Source organism: Tachypleus tridentatus, chromosome 1 (genome assembly GCF_004210375.1).
Source record: "Tachypleus tridentatus isolate NWPU-2018 chromosome 1, ASM421037v1, whole genome shotgun sequence".
Taxonomy (NCBI): domain Eukaryota; kingdom Metazoa; phylum Arthropoda; class Merostomata; order Xiphosura; family Limulidae; genus Tachypleus; species Tachypleus tridentatus.
The window spans coordinates 108,034,906-108,052,038 of NC_134825.1; the positions used below are offsets into that span (position 1 = coordinate 108,034,906).

General features: G+C 34.5%; 2 protein-coding genes across 2 annotated transcripts; both read left to right on the forward strand.

The window, feature by feature from the left end:
* Window positions 1-3,213: 3,213 nt before the first annotated feature.
* On the forward strand, window positions 3,214-9,756 carry LOC143257550 (uncharacterized). The gene is made up of 5 exons (XM_076516387.1): window positions 3,214-3,432; window positions 7,423-7,596; window positions 8,301-8,373; window positions 9,065-9,460; window positions 9,597-9,756. Exons 1-5 carry the CDS (start codon window positions 3,339-3,341, stop codon window positions 9,754-9,756), a joined length of 897 nt encoding a protein of 298 aa, XP_076372502.1. The 5' UTR covers window positions 3,214-3,338.
* Window positions 9,753-17,016, forward strand: LOC143257547 (targeting protein for Xklp2 homolog). Its single transcript, XM_076516371.1, has 9 exons — window positions 9,753-9,916; window positions 10,080-10,257; window positions 13,132-13,261; window positions 13,466-13,685; window positions 14,077-14,184; window positions 14,665-14,847; window positions 15,003-15,149; window positions 15,528-15,633; window positions 16,232-17,016. Exons 3-9 carry the CDS (start codon window positions 13,254-13,256, stop codon window positions 16,531-16,533), a joined length of 1,074 nt encoding a protein of 357 aa, XP_076372486.1. The 5' UTR covers window positions 9,753-9,916; window positions 10,080-10,257; window positions 13,132-13,253; the 3' UTR covers window positions 16,534-17,016.
* Window positions 17,017-17,133: the final 117 nt, after the last annotated feature.

Genomic DNA, 17,133 nt, shown 5'->3' on the forward strand with positions numbered 1-17,133 from the left:
TCAGAATAACAAAGTCAATTAAACTTGTTTTCACTTAAACTGTTAACAAACAGTTTTAATTTACACCAATCAATAATATCGGTTTTTGTATAAAGTTTCTTGAAACATTCCTTCAATAGAAATCAGGCTGCAAACCTTAAGTGATGAATTGTTGTTTGTTATTAAGTAATAGGTTGTCCAGAAATAAATGTCCTTTTTGAACTGCGAAGTTTGGAATAGTATAAACTAGTGTTGTAAAACATGCTTTGATCAAAGTAAGCACCATTTGCTTCAACACACTTTTGTCAACATGTAACGATGCTGTTTATGCTCCTGCTGTAGAAATCAGAGTTCATATGGTCAATGAACTCCCTGAAAGTTTCTTCTGCAGCTGTCTGGTTTTGCGTTTATTGTTCAAAAAGTTGTCAAAATGCTTGAAAAAATGAAAATATACAGGGGGAAAGGTCTGGAAAATGAAGTGGATGAGGTATAACCTCGATTACAAATTAATTCAATTTTTGGAACGTCATCCTTGACAGATCTCCTTACGCCGATTTTGTTGATCTTCAGTTAGCTCATGCAAAATCCACTTATACAACTTTTTCGTCTTTTCAATCGCACTCAAATGGTTGCCAATGCTTGATATTCTTGTGCCTAGCTTTTATTCTGCAAGCTCACGCACTGTTGTGCAAGGGTCTGTTTTAACTGCTTCTCTTAATGTGTTTTCATCTAAGGATGGCTTTCTTCTACGACATTCATGGTCTTCAAGACATTCATCTCCATGTCGAAACCTTTGGAACCATCGCTGAACTGTACGTTTAGTAACAGATCCATTGCCGTATACCTGGTGACGTTCCGTGTAGTTTCGGTAGCTTTTCGTTCAAGTTTGAAGTCGTAAAAGAAAATCAGACGAAAGTCCTCCTTGACCCTGTTGCCTTGGGGTTGCAAAACTTACTCTGAGTAGAGTTGAAACAGCACACAATTAAGACACCTTGTAAGCGACAAACGCTGGATTAAAACCAACAATAAGTTACTCAATATTCAGCTTGTAAATCTCATCGTGAGAATTCTGACATTTATTTCTGGACAATCTAATACAAAGCTAAAACAAGGTCTGTCTATCCGTGCTTTGCCCTACACAGGTATCGAAACTCAGTTTCTAGCAGTATAAGTCTACAGGCATACCACTCTGTTACTGAGGGACAGATGATGGAATAAGGTATTTTGTATTGTTTTCATATATATTTTATTCTTACATTATAAAAATACTTCTTAAAAATATTGGTATTTAATCTCATTTTCTACTGTTCCTTTATTTTTGGGCCCGGCATGGCCAAGCGTGTTAAGGCGTTCGACTAGTAATCCGAGAGTCGCGTATTCGGATCCCGGTCGCATCAAACACGCTCGCCCTTTCATCCATGGGGGCGTTATAATGTAACGGTCAATCCAAGTATTCGTTGGTAAAAGAGTAGCCCAAGAGTTAGCGGTGGGTGGTGATGACTAGCTGTCTTCCCTCTAGTCTTACACTGACAAATACAGATAGCCCTCGAGTAGTTTTGCGCAAAATTCAAATCAAACAAACAAATCCTATATTTTTAGTTACGCTTTTGAGTTATGGTTTAATCTTTTTATAAAAATTAAAAGCATTTTAATAATATTCACCGTTTTATTAACACAACGGTAAGATAAAGCAAGGTACAGCTGCAGAAGAACTGAAAATTTTTTTGGCCACTTTACTTCTGAATTTAATTTAGTTGTCCGTTTTTTTTGTTGTTTTTTTTTTGTTCTTTTTTTAAATATTGGCCCGGCATGGCCAAGCGCGTAAGGTGTGCGACTCGTAATCCGAGGGTCACGGGTTCGCGCCCGCGTCGTGCTAAACATGCTCTCCCTCCCAGCCGTGGGGGTGTATAATGTGACTGTCAATCCCACTATTCGTTGGTAAAATAGTAGCTCAAGAGCTGGCGGTGGGTGGTGATGACTAGTTGCCTTCCCTCTAGTCTTACACTACTAAATTATGGACGGCTAGCACAGATAGCCCTTGAGTAGCTTTGTGCGAAATTCCAAAACCAAACCGTTTTTTAATATAAGTAAAGGGACTAACATGGCTTGTTAGTGAGCTTCATTGTATTTTCACCTTGTTTTGCCTCCATACTGCCCCCCAGTGGCTCAACGGTACGTCTGCAGACATACAACGCTAAAAACCGGGTTTCGATACCCGTGGTAGGCACAGATAGCGCATTGTGTAGCTTTGTGCTTGATTAAAAACAACAACAACAACCTTCAGACTTTTAAAGTAAATTGATTATTATCAATATGAAAAATAATTTTCTATTTATACATTTTCAAATTCAAAATATTAATTTTCACCCTAATTATATTTTGTTTTGAATTTATGTTTTGTAACATATTTAAGAATATCTCCGAAACGCGCTATGTTGATCCATAGTTAAGCATCCCACAAATGTACAAATCTTTTTATTTTCTTATGTTTGATTCACTTACGAGCACAGCACATTATGAAAACGAAACTTTCTGACATAGAGTCGGGTGGGTATACAATTATTTACTGAAACGCTTACCTGAAAGTGTGTTTTATAGCAGCTATAAAAATATATTTTAGGAAATACAGCTCATTTTTTATTTGGTTTTAGGATCAAAGCCATACAATGGACTAACTTTTATTAAAATAATGTAGAGATCAACGTTTCGAACTGCTAAAGCCACCTTCAGGTTAACCTGAAGGTCGAAACCTTGTTCTCTATTTTAACAAGAGTTCGGATACCCAGACCAGTCGTCTTGAGATACATTCTTACTTCAAATGGGTTTCATGTCATCACGAGATACAATGGATCGTCTGCTAGAGTCTAAACGAGATTTTAAACATACTTCTCATAATTAGGAAGTATGAAAATATTAATACATTAGTTACAAATGAACAGAATTTAGGCTTATACAATTTCCAATAAATTATCCTGAGATTAAAGCTGTTTAACTCAGTCTTTTCCGCATCTTTTTATGATAACTTACCAAAGTTATCAATTTCAAATTAAACAAAGTATTAATTACAAACCGTATTTTTATAAGGTGCCAAATATGTGAAATTTTAGATAAAGATAAAACTGGTATCTTTTCGAAATACATTAATAGATCAATCATTTTGTAAATAGATTAATGATATTTATTCAATTACTGCCATCTAGTGAACGTGCCTTTTCTAAAATTATGATTGGCGGATTTCACTAAACCACTTTCATTTGAAAGTGTAACGGGCAGCAGAGAACGATTTATTTTGGATTGTTAGTGATTAAGTAAAGGGCGAACAATTGTAATTGTTTGCTCGTATTTTATTTGTGTTATAAATGGAAGATACTAGATATGAATTTCGGTGTCCAAAGTTTTTGGATTTTAATTCTCCTGAAGAATACCAAGAAGATGAGCCTTTGACATTTTTTGGTAAGGCTTACTTAGTCAGCTCGCTGCAATAGTACTACTACTAATAATAATACTAGACTCAAAACCGTCTGTTGGTTGTACATAAAATGAAACAAAAATTACGGAGTAAAATAACTTTATTAAAATATATTAGTGAGGTTTTTGTTTTAAGTTTTAGAAAATAAAAATACGGGAATGGGCAGAATTAGAAGTAGAAATTCTATGGCTGTAGGAATAGTAGTAGTAACATTGTCTCGTCTTCTGTCTAGTCACTAAAAATTAAGTTAAGTAGCACCATAATGTGTTTTTTTTCCAGTTTCATCAGAGTATTATAATAAAAATTATTGTTACAACTATTGTAGATCCTGGCAAACTAAAACCCAGGGCAGCACGGAATAGTTCAGATAAGTATCAAATAAAATGCTAATAATTACTGACAGGACAGTTGAGCATGAATTTGTGTCAAAATTTCCCTCATGATATGCGTGATTATCCGTTTCAATCACTTTCAGCAGAAACAATGTATTAGCTCCTCAAACATACCATCAACAAACTGTTAATCATTATACATAAATTTAAAAATTGTCCAGTTATTGATCTATATGGGAACACCTATAGCAATGTAATTAGAGAGAACGATATGCAAATCCTGACAATACTTTTTGTAAAACGGAGATGTGTGGATAACATTAATTTCAGTAATCACACTATATGTATGATTATTGAAAAGTTTGTTATGAAATGTAACTCGATTATTAAATTAAAAAGTTAATTGTAGTGCAGTTAACAAGTCCAAGGTAATAGTGAATTAAACATATTAAGAAAAAGTAGTTATATGTTTTGTATAGGGAGAAATAATGTTGCAAGTGTTAATTAGATATACAAGAGTTCAGTAGATGGTTTAATTTTAAATGAACTGTCAGATGAAAAACTAACACATGATAGTTTCATGTGGTAGACATATATTTCATATTACAGAAAAACTAAAATATTGGGAAATGACTCGATTATTGTGAGAAGAACTGGAATAATCATAATGTAGTACAGGTCCATAGTCCCGTATCCGAAATTCGAAAAGCTCTGCAAACCGAAGTTTTTTTTCATGTAGTGTAAAGCGTCAGTATGACAGCTGACCCGACTCCACACCCGCTCGACCCACATCACTCAGGTGTAATGTGGTGGCACAGCCCAGCAGTCTGACAGGTGCATCAATTGTGTCAGCGCTCCTACTGGTCACGTGTGTTCACTGATATATTTTTCTTGCTCTTTATTTTGTGACTTTGTGTTCAATTTCACTGTGAAAATGATTATGGGGTGCTGCCCTGGACCCTACTGGGGTGATACAATTGTGTTAAAGTCTGAAAAAGTCCGAAACACAATTGGCCCCAAGGGTTTTGGAAAAGGTATTGTGAACCTGTATGTCCAGAGGGTGATAGACGAAATAAGACTGATTACTGTCATTGGATGTAAACATTTCACATTTTAGATAAAGCTAGACTAAAAATATAAAACAAAAATTTTATTTAGAATTTTTCTCTATGTTGTGTCTTTTGGTATTTTGTGTTATGCCAAATGTATTAATCCATCATGTATATACACTGCTTGTACAAATTATGTTGGGTTAAAAAAATCTAATGTGAAAGTAATAGGTGACAAGTAGGTTTACTTGTACATTAATTCAAGTTATTGAATTTTATGTATGTGTGCTTCAGTAATAGCTGTGATATGGAGGGTCATCTCAGAGTTTCTAAGGTTTCAGCTTAAGTGCTGGAAAATTTACCTTTTACTGTTTTTCTGACTGTGTTAAAATGTTTTTGGTAATTTTGTGGAGGAAGTTGCATTTATTACAAAATTAACTTTATTATATTTGACAATTACAGTTCCAAAGTGGTAATATGTCATACAGGGAAGGAAGTATTTATAATTGTCTGGTATCACAAGATACACCTGACAGAGTAAATATGATCTGTGGCAAAGTACAGTTAATCTGAAAGAGAGATGTTTTAGAAGAAGCAACAGTCGATATGTAAAGTTGTTACCTAACTCAGTTGTAATACTGTTGTAAAATCTTAAACTATTAACCAGATCCTGAAACAGTAATATTTGATGATTAATACAAAATGAAAAACTGTAAACTAAGTACTGGAAAATACTGTTAGTTGTTTAGAACATACTTTGAAACAATTGTTTAATTTTAACAGTACTTCCACAGGACAGACTATCAGAATTTAGACTGTGGCAGTATTGTTATTTGTATAAAATACAAAAGAAATGGAATTAATAGTTGTCTTTAAACAAGTTTATTTGGAGTAACGTTGATTTTGTCAACCATTTAAGCACACTGGGCCAGTTACTGACTGGTAACCTGTCCATTTCTCTTGCATTCAATGGAAACACTAATGTTAACTTTCAAACAGGTCAAAAGCTGTAACTGTTTTATGACAGTTTTCCACCAGTCACAGTGCATTACCATTAGACAGCCTAGCCCGCACGTGCTTGACTCGCAACAACTAACGTGAACACTACTTGATTGTAGATTTGCCAGGGAAACCAGATGGCCAAGATTTCTCTTGAGTAAACAGTACCAGCAGATTTTCTTGTCTTGTTAGCCAAAATTTAATAACTGTACAATCCTGATAAAGTATTGTACAATGTGGAAATAGTGTAGTCAGTCTTTCCTTTTTCTTTCTTTGTACCTTATTCTGCAGCTGTTTCTCACCGTTGGATTCACACTAATATCAAAGACACATCTCATACAAATGTTTCACCTATAAACAGGTTTATTCTCCTGTGTTAATGTTGCTTTGTGAATAACACTTACTGAATGCAGATATTGGTCTTATGGTCATTTGTGGATCAGATTTTCCCACAGGGTGCAGTAATTGCCTGTTTATTTGTCCAATCAGGTTTTGGTAAAAATTGTTCTGCAAAATCTTGGATGCCTGGCCCATGGAAGCACCTGTTAAAATTGTAATATTTTAAAGGAACCCATAATTTTATTTGTCATGTTTTTGGATGCTTTGTGTGTTACAGTTGTTGATAAAATACATACATTTATATTTTGTGTCTAAAGACGGCTGGTACAGGTACTAAAACTGTTATTAAAATAGAGAACAATGTTTTGACCTTCTGAGGTCATCTTCAGGTCAACAAACAGGTGGACAGGTTTGTGTTTTATTGTACTACCATTTATTTTCAGGTACTAGAAAGAAAAAAAAACATTTGTAAATAAATTGTGCAGGACTTGTTCCAGTGACTCAGTGAAACATGTTAAATTATTATGTGATACTAAACTGATTCATAGTATTTATATTAATAAATAATTCTGTTCTTTAGAGGTTAATCCTGAAATGGAGAGTGTAGCTGAAACAGGTATGTTTCATTATTTTATTCAGATTTTGGGTAATCAGTTATCAGCAGAGCTAGGCAGTTAGTGGTATGTGTGGTGATGTATCAATGGTGTGGATCAGACCTTGCATGCACTAACAAAACCCTGGTGGTGGGTGCTGTCAAACAATTGCCTTCCCTCTAGCTTGCAGTTCAAAATTAGTCAGTTGTATAGCTTTGTATTTAACAACAAAAATAATAAGAATTTTATTAGCATAATATAAACAATAGTGATAACAAGAAACCATTATTTCAGTTGATTTGTTGCATTACAATCGTTATAATTGGAACTTTAATTAAAACTTATTTTTATAACATTTCATATAATCTTAAGTTCAAACATTTCAATGAAATGTCCAGCTCTGATTATTATATGAAAATTGTGAAATATTTATCTTCAAATTATAAAAGCACTTTATAAATCCACTGAAGTATTTTGTTATAACAAATATTTAAAAATTGTTATATTGGGTAAATTATTGTTCTAAAAGAGACTGAACTATGTATTCTTTAAAGTTTTTGTCTACATAAACCTTAGCTGAAAAATACATTTGGACTTAACATAAGGAGGTCTGTTGAATGTAAGCTGGACTTCACACATTAATAATTGTATCTCACCAGTAGACAAGTTAGATGGTGATGAACAACCAGAATTGCCTAGTGATACACTAGTATGTGAACAAGAGAAACAGGAATTTCTAACTCCAGAAAGCTCTCCTAACACAACCAATGATCAAGGCCATCCAGTAGAGACCTGTGATAATGAGATGGTGATAGAAGAAAGTACAAGCACTGGAGGTAATGATAAACTAATTGAAGAGAATGGTGTGTATTGTACATAATGAGTTTTTTAATCAAATTAAAATTGTTGTGTTGACCAAACCACCTTTAATTGTATATGCACAAGTGAATTTTAGAATTATCTCATTACTATAAATTATTGTACATTTGGCCTTGAGGTAAGTTTCTTTTATGGTTTTAATCTGATACATCAAATAAATAACCAAAAATGTTTTAAAGGTATGTGGTTTTCAAAGGTTACAAAAATTGGGAAAATTGTTTTGAATTTGTAGAAGAGAAAAGTTGAACTTTCTGCAGTTCAGTAATGTCTTCAGGACACTATTGGCTAAATTGGACTATACTAATTTTTTTCTTTATTACATATTTGTAGTGTTGAAATAATGTATTAATACCAACAGCTAATTATAAGATCAAGTTTTGTTCCAGCTGAGAATTGACAGTTCTGACATTAATGAAGCAGTTAATGGATTGTCATTTATGAAACCTGTTGTTTTCTGCTCACCACTGTTGGTTTGTGGTTGTGTTGAACAATATTGGTTGATACTGGAGAGTGGGTGTTAACCATACTGAGATTTTCGTTTTTAGGGACATTTTTAACAAGATGTTTTTGTTTCTGTAAATGTATTTTATAAATATTAACTTTCTCGGGAAATACAGAACATTCTGATATTTGTTAGCTAACTATTTTTCTCTTTGTGCAGATGTGAATCACGAAGCACCTCCTGGTATGTTGTCCATGTCGAGCAACTTGCAGGAAAAGAAACCACATGAACAGTAAGTTTTGACATGTAGAAAGTGTTAAATGTATTTGAAGAGTTATGTAAATTAATTTCTCTACATCTGTACTTCAAACCTGGTATTTGTGAAGGAACTGGTAAGTTTTTATGAGAAATAAACATCCAGGTACTGAAATTCATATTTTGTTTTATGTTCTTTGCTTGTAACTCTGGAGTGCATTTGATTTTTTTTGTAGCATGTGTCTTTGTTATATTTTATAATTGAGCAGCTAATATTTGTATAGAATAACTGAAAAATGATATTGTATATGTGTATTTGTTTTTACTAATTTTGATATCAGACAACTTCGTTACATGTTCGTAATATATATTCATGGCATGTTCATGTCTTGTTTTTAAAGATACATAACACCTTAGAAAACTAAGACACTTTCTAATTTTAAAAGCATCTTTTATTTCAATTAGAAATTTAAATATCTTGGTAGCTTCTGTGCTAGCAGTGTTTCATCATGTTCTGGGGGTTAGGATGCTTAAATGGCAGTTTATGGGTTCAAATTCCCATTACACCACTGCAAAATGCAGGTAGCCCTCATGTTGCTTTGTGGAAGATTCCAAAACAAAATCAGTTTTATTTTCGAATCTCAGGTGTTTAATCAAATTGCCCAAAGTTTGGCACACACTAGATAATAATCACTTTATCTAGTAATTATTGTGTTTGTTTCCATCAGAATAAACAATGAGTGCTTAAGCGAAGACAGAAACCTGAGATCCCACTCTCTGAATGACCAGAAAAATGGCTTAGAGCATGGCTACACTCTTCGATGGACACCAGCTCGACTGCAAAATTCTGAAGCATCAGAGAGTGATAGTAGTATTAAACCAGCTAAGAAAAAAACAAGAAGATCAGAGACACCAAAGAGAGATGTGAAGTGTCAGCCATCATCTCCTCTCGAAGATAACATTGCTGTGAGGGTGAAGAGATCGTTGTCGGCTAGAACAGGGTCAGCTAACTCTTCTGTGTTAACGCCCACTACTAGAACACGGGGAAGGTCCTTTGATGCTGGATCATCAGATATAACTAAGGTTTCAAATTTAGTAGCTCCATCTATGCCCAACTGTTTGAAGTAAGTCTTGTTTGGTTCTACTTTGTTACAAAAAAAAGTTTTAACTTATTACCATATTATGTTTTGAAATTTTTACTGTATTCTGAATTTATAAAATTAATTTTTTTTACACGTGTAACCATTTCTGTATTCTCAGGCAGGCTCTAGACAAGCTGCAAGATAAATCAAAAAATACAGTAACCACTGAAGATGTGGAGTTGTTAAAGATTGGAGAAATAAGAAGACGTTTGGCAGCTAATCGAAAGAAATATAAAAAAGTTCCAGAGGAAGGCTCTTCAGGGCCCAAAACCTGTTGATCACAACACATCCAAACCCCAACCACGTTGTACAGTAGTTGAACCTTTCAAATTTGTTACTGATGAACGGATTAAAAGTCATTCTACCACTAATACATCACTAAAGAAAGAAAAGGATTTTATTTCAAGTCTCAGGCGCAGCTCACCAAACCAACATCAAGTACGTCCAATTATTCAGTTTAAACACATCTTTCCAAAGCCAATTGATAACTGTAGATGATCCCATTATGTTGATAGTTTTAAACAAAAATGTAGGTAATAAATCATTTGTACACTTAGGTGTTGTTAGGTTTCTATATTTGATTCTTGTCTTTGCTTTACAGGAGAAGCACAGAGAGAGAGTAACAAAACCAGTTCCTTTCAAGTTTGTAGAAAACAGAAAGAGAGGTCGTGATGCTGTGCCACAAGAATATCACAGTTTAGCTGAACAGATAAAGGCGTTTCACTCGACAACGCCTCAGAGATTTCACTACTCTCGTTCAGGAACGAAGCCAAAATCCGGTGTGCGCTTAGTGTTTTACTTGGGTTTTATATGTAATCGGTTATTGGACAGGGCAAAAAAAATTATGATTTTATTTTGTCATGTTAAAGGCCTGTATGAAATGAACAATGAGTTTTTACATGTGGGTGTAATCTTAAGCATATCTTATTGGCAGAGTGAGCTCTTGTGAGGAAAACCAAGGTAACCTTTAATCGTAAGTAAACCAAAGTGTGATGTATTTTTAAAAAATTCTGCACAAGGGAAGAAAGTTGGCTTTAATTATAGGGTGGGTAATCTGACAGGAAACAATCTGTGATGACGAGAAAACCCTCTTATAGAGAAAAAGGTATGTAAATAGGGCTCAGCATAGAGCATTTTCTACCCATACCAGCCGTTTTTACATATATGATAGGAAACATGCTCCAAATTTTGAAAAATGTTTAGGCTTCAATTACACTATGTAACACAAATTTTGTTCCTAGATAGTATGTGTTATTTCTTAATTACTTATGGTGTAAAAGTACAGAAAATGGTCATTATTCCCTTTTAAACTTTGATTTTGTGACCTGGATAATGAAATTTAGAAATTAACTTATTTTCTATGTAAAAACGGGCAAATTTGCACATTTTCATTTACATAAGGTGTGAATAAAACAACATATGAATCAAGATTTACATGTATTTATACTAAAGTTATCCAAAAATGTTTAGAAGTGAGTATTATTTCAAAATTTGCGACTCTAAGGTAAATCACTTTCACGTATCAGCCCCCTAGTATAGTCTCCCATCGTGTTTTCGTTATACGCTCCTTGGTAGCGGCGTTCAAAGTCTAACGTATCTTGGTGGAAGAGCTTTCCTTGCTCCTCTCAATATGCTCTCATGTTCTCTTTGAATTTATCAAGATGAGCATCAGGGACATCCTGCAGCCCATTTTGCTGTAGTTCTTCACCAGAGCCTCAACCAGTTCAACATAATTTTCGACCTTGTGATTGCACCAGAAGCCCCGAACCACTGCGACAAAGTTGCCCCAAGCTTTTTTTTTCCTTCCTACTGATCTTTGTGGGGAATTCTGTGCACTCCAGGATCTTCTTTATTTGTGGTCCAAAGAAGACACCAGCTTTGGGAAGAAGTCTCGAAGGTACTTGAAGGGTGCATACTCCTCATCAAGAGCTGTGACAAATTGTTTCATAAGACCCAGTTTTATGTGTAATGGTTGTAACACCTTCTAGAGGTCCACTAGTGGCTCACACTTTACATTATGCCTCCCCACAGAGAACTTGGTCCATTGTGGCCAGTGCTTCCTGTTGTAGTGTGCTGCAGTGTCCCTGCTGTACCAAAGGCAAAGATAACAGGGAAACTTGGTAAAGCCTCCTTGGAGACCAATCAGGAATACCACCATTAACCTTCCAGCCATACTCATCATACTTCAAGGTCTTGATGCTGTTGTATTCCTCTTTGAGGTGCACCAAATGAGCCAGGGAAAGAGACGGATACTTATTCCACTTATGGAGCAGCACAGCTTGGAGGCTTCTGGATGGGCTATCAATGAAGAGGCACAACTTGTTCAGATTACAAGCAATTCCAATTGCCTTGCACAGAGCAGATACATTGTGAAAGAAGCAGAGCCCATCTTGATGAGTGAAGAAGCTTGAAAAATGTCTGTGTTGCTTCCTCTGACTTGCAAGTTCTACAACATTCTAGAAAATTCCCTGTCAGCTACTCAGCATTGAATCTACACATAGCAGAATGTGTTTGGAAAATGCTTGTAGCTTCTTGATGCCATTTCTGATAAAATCAGATAGGTCTATATGTTTACTTAGGCAGCTAGATATAAACTGAAGTGGTGAGTGGAGAGCCCCTGTGTGTGTGTGTGTGTGTATGATGGAAAGTTCTTGAAAATTCTCTATCAGCTTCTCAGCACTGAATCTACCTGGAATGTTCTGGAAAATGGGTAAATTTGAAAATTTCATTACCCAGGTCACAAAAGCAAAGGTTGAAGAGAAAAATAGGTCTTTTCCATTTACTTTAGACAAAATCAATTGGGAAATGACACTTTCTGCCCAGGAACAAGTAAGAATTTTGTTACATAGTGTTATAGAATCTTGTATGTAAAGTGTTTTTTTGAACTTTGTGACACAAGTCATTTCTCTATCATACAAGTTTGTTGGCAGGTGAAAAGTTTACCATGTTTCTGTGTTAAACATAAAAGAATTTATTTTAAATATTGATGGTTTTCCTGTCGTGCAAACTAACTTGATGAAGGTAAAAGTAGAAAATTATTTTAAAACATAGGGTTATGTATTTAGTTACAATACAAATATAACCAGTAAACATTATTTAACACTAAACAATTTGAAGATAAAGATTTTATTTTTCTGTTTTAAGAATGTCCGAGTTTTGGTTTTATCAGTATCAGTGTATTTTGCAATGTTTTATTGGTTATTCCCGTATAAGATCTTAAATTATTTTCATTTTAAAGTGTTATTGTTGGAGTTCAATAATCACACAGTAGATATGAAACAAAACTATTTTTTGTATTCTTAAGACGGCTGGTATGGGCAATAAAAAATTTAAGATACAGAACATTTTGGCCTTCTATACTTTATTTTAGTTAGTCTTAATACCTATACCAACCATCTTGAGATACGTTTCTACTTCAAGTGGATTTCTCGTCATTGTGAAAAACGTTTTATGAACGTTTCCAGTAAGTTGGTTTTGAATTTTTGGGGTAAAATTCTAATAATTGTCCATAAATAACCCTTCATTGAGTGTTATATCTAGAAATATGAAGAGAGAGCTTGTGCTACAATTGCAAATGTTGTTTGTTTCATTACCATTAAGTCTTACACTGTTGAGATGTTTGGGTTGGACGTACTTATTTATTCTTTCACCAGATGTTCCAGCCAAACAGCTGGTCCCTACTATACCACACACTCCTAAGTTCTGTTCTACTGCACGCCATCGTCCTGTGACAGCAATCAGCCATGCTCAGAAGGAAGAATTGGAAGTAGAAGAAATGAAGAAGTGAGTTAACATTTACAGTATGTATGTAGTAGTTAGAACGGTGTAATGAAGTAAAAATGATTGTTTAACTATGTATGGTGCTTTGCTTGTTAAACAAAAAGTAATACATTTCTTTCTAAGTATTCTAAAGTTTTTTGCACTTGTTTTATGGATTTAAAGGAACATTCCACTCTATCGATTATAGCTTTCTGATTACTGTTTTAGATACAAATTTAAAGCTCGGCCAGTCAACCACAAGATCTTCACCCAACCGGTAACTGGTATAAGTAAAGTGGAGACAAAACAGGTTACCATACCCGAGGGTTTCCAGTTAAAAACAGAAGTACGCTATCACTTGAGAGAAAGAAATCAATCAATCAATGAGGAACCAAAATATGTGTTTCGTGCCCAACCCCCACCAAAGAAGATACTGGAAGGACCTAGGGTGGGTTTCTGTACATTAGTCTTACATTCTTAGGAAGGAAATTCACCCTTCGTACTTATTAAATTTTACTTCTAAGGTCCGGTTTGTAGAATTATCAGTGATTAATGTGGTTGATTTAATTTCTTGGCAATTCTGATAATTAATTAAATAAACCTAACACACAAGAGTTTTTCTTCCACCAGTTTCTGTTTATCACTTTATCTATTAATATTAATCTGTTTGAAATTTGAATTTTGTTTCACCTATTGTTAGTTTACTTTTCAATGTTAGACACACATAGTTCTTTATAACAAGTGTGCACTTGTTTGTGTGCTTTCAAGTGTTCTAGACTACAGTATATGTAAAACTAGATACCTTAGTTATAACAAGCATGTAAATTTCAACACTACAGGGACTGAAAGAAAAGGAACAACTTCCCTTAACCAATCCTAAGTCTCCGGCATTTGCTTTGAAAGAAAGAGTTCTTCTGTGGAAGAAAGATGAGCACTTGACAGAAGAGGTTTGTATCAATTGGTTGTCAAAAACTACCGACTGACTGGACAGGTGTCTATTCTATTCTACATAAATGCTGTATGTACAACCTGAGTAATAAGATACCGTACGTAGTCCATGGACTTGAGATACCGTACGTAGTCCATGGACTTGACATTGCTAAAATATGTTTAAATTATATTTCACAATTAAATCAGTACCTGAAAAGATACTATTAATGAACAAATAAAAAATATTTCAACTTAATATGAAATATACTTTCAAACTTGTTTGTGGATTTTAACATGCAAGTAAAACAGAAGTGTGAAGTGGTTTTCTACTCTAGAATTAATCGAGCTGGTTGGGGCATGGATTTATCAAACTTTGACTGTCATGCACTTAAGATGAGCGATGTGGTGCTGCCGACTGGCTGTCTCGTCTCTTATCAGATGTTCAGTTGCTTTGCCACAAACATTTCAGCTAACCACATATCTCTTTCTTGCTATAGGAGGAAAACCTGTCCATGTCTGTAATCAAGGCTAACCCAGTGCCACATTCGGGTATCCCTTTCCGACCAAAGCTACAGAAGAAGGTCACCCAGAGTGAACCTTTCAGCTTCTACGACAAAGACAAGGAAAGATGGGCCCAGAAAGAAGAACGGATCAAAGAAGAATTGGAGAAAGAAAAGAAGGTTTCTCGTTTTCATAACAGTTTCATTTTGTAAAATTAAGTGTTTGGGTGTTTTTCTTGTACAGTAAGGGTTGTAATTTACTCTAAGTAAAAGTTGTTTAGAAAAGCCAGTGTGTGTAGAACATGGTGTATTAATATTTTAAAACTGTTATCCAGATGAGGAACTTTAAAGCCCAGCCATTACCATCTCCTGCCCCATCAGGACTTCCATCTTTTCCAAAGAAAGCTGTCACTAAACCTGAGCCATTTCAACTATCAACAGATTATCGTGGTAATAACCTGGTGACAAAATTACAAAGAGAGGTAAAGAAACTTGAATAACATAAAGCAGGGGTTCTACATGATGTTTGGTGAATACATGTTTTACCCACAAGTTTCTACATCAGTCAAAACCATTTACTATGTCACTGACAGTTAACACATTTAATAATGCCAGATTTGGAACCACATGGTGGTAGTGACAGTAGTTGTGAGAAGTTTGATTACATAATTTATACATCCTGGTTTTTAACTTGCTTCTGGAAGACTGTGCATGTTAATATATAAGAACTAGATTGTGTGGGATTATTGGTTATTTATACTTTTCTAATAGATTAGTAACTTTTAGCAAATGTTCCTTGTATTCTGCAGCTGATTATATCTGAATGTTGATACAAATCCCTTTTTTTTATTGGATTCTAGCAAGAAGAGCAAAGTCAAAGAGAAGCCACTGTTTTTAAAGCTAGGCCTGCAGCTGTTCTTTATAAAGAACCATTTGTTCCAGTTAAAGTTCACAAGTCATTAACAGGTGAACCTTGATTATGTTTATGAGAATTACTAGTTTTCTTTTATAAAATAAATGATTACATTGGAAACTGTTTCTGTATAATAAGTACCCATAATAGATCTTTTAAACACCCACGTCGAATGAAAATAAAATGTTGAATGACCAATGGTCATTTATTCTTGTTCTGCTCATGTTAAGTTAAAGTTTTGTTTTTTATAAAATGTAATTGAAACTTGATTCACTGTATGTAATTGATCTGTGTATGTCAAATAAATTTATTACTATAAAACACTGATGCTTTGACATGGTAATTAAACAGATGTGCTGTTAGCACCAGTTATAAAGTGTAATGTGTCAGTGTACACAACGTGATATGGAAGTTAAGAAATGTGCTTAATTTAACACAGGTTTTTGATACATTCTTCCTTGGGACAGATCAACTTCCTGGAAACTTTGTAATTATCTAGTTAAGTTGTGGGTTACATAACGTCTTAACATGTAGTGAAGTCTCTTGCAATATGCACAAGTTTCTAACAAAGCGAGCATTTCTAAACATCTAGGGTTAGTTACCAGGTGCTAGTATTGTAAAATGATGAGTCTCATTATTTATCACTTCTAGAGTTTGAAGACTTAAACTTACACACTGAACAAAGAGCTACTGAGAGAGAGAGGTTTAAGATGTGGAAACAAGAGAGAGAGGAAGAACTGGCTGCTGAACTACAGAGAAGGAAAGAACAAGAGGAGAAAGAGGAAAACGCACGTGTAGCCCAGCTGCGTAGTGAAGCAGTCCACAAAGCTCAGCCGGTGAAGCACTTCAAGCCAGTCATTGTTAAACCTAGCGACAAAACACTGACCATTCCTGAATCGCCTGTTTTTGCAACAAAGTTGCGTGTCCATAACAACATGAATGTCTCTTACTGATATGGAGGATCTCACTAAATGAACAAAAGTTATGGCTGTCACTCATGTTTGATAATAATAAAAAAGGTGTATGTTACACTTTCCTAACTTCTGTATATATATATATGTTTGTACTGTATCAGATAAGCAGTCTTGTAATTATGAATTGACAGGTGAAGTCAATCCATTACTATACAAGCTTATAAGAAATACCTGAGAGAAATGGACATAGTTTGTGTATGTTTTTTCTAAAGGATTGTTGAACCTGTCATTTGATTATTACTCATTCAGGTAGGTGTAGGTTATTTGTGTATCTAATATGAAATACCTCAGTGAGACCTTTCATATCCCAGGACAGGTCTAAACTGACACAGGTTAAACTTACTTTTAGCATCTAACTAATTTCTCTATGATGTTTAAGGTTGCTTCCAGTAAACTTAATTTTTTTAGTAAAAGTTGTCTGGTTTATAATTTTGTATGTTTGTGTAATAAACCAATCTTCAAGAAGACTTGTCTCAGTTTTACCTAAATCCTGGATCTGCCATCAAGATGCTAAACCCTAAACATGTTTGTAAAGTACTTAACACCACTCCAGATTTAGATATGTAAACTCCCATAGTT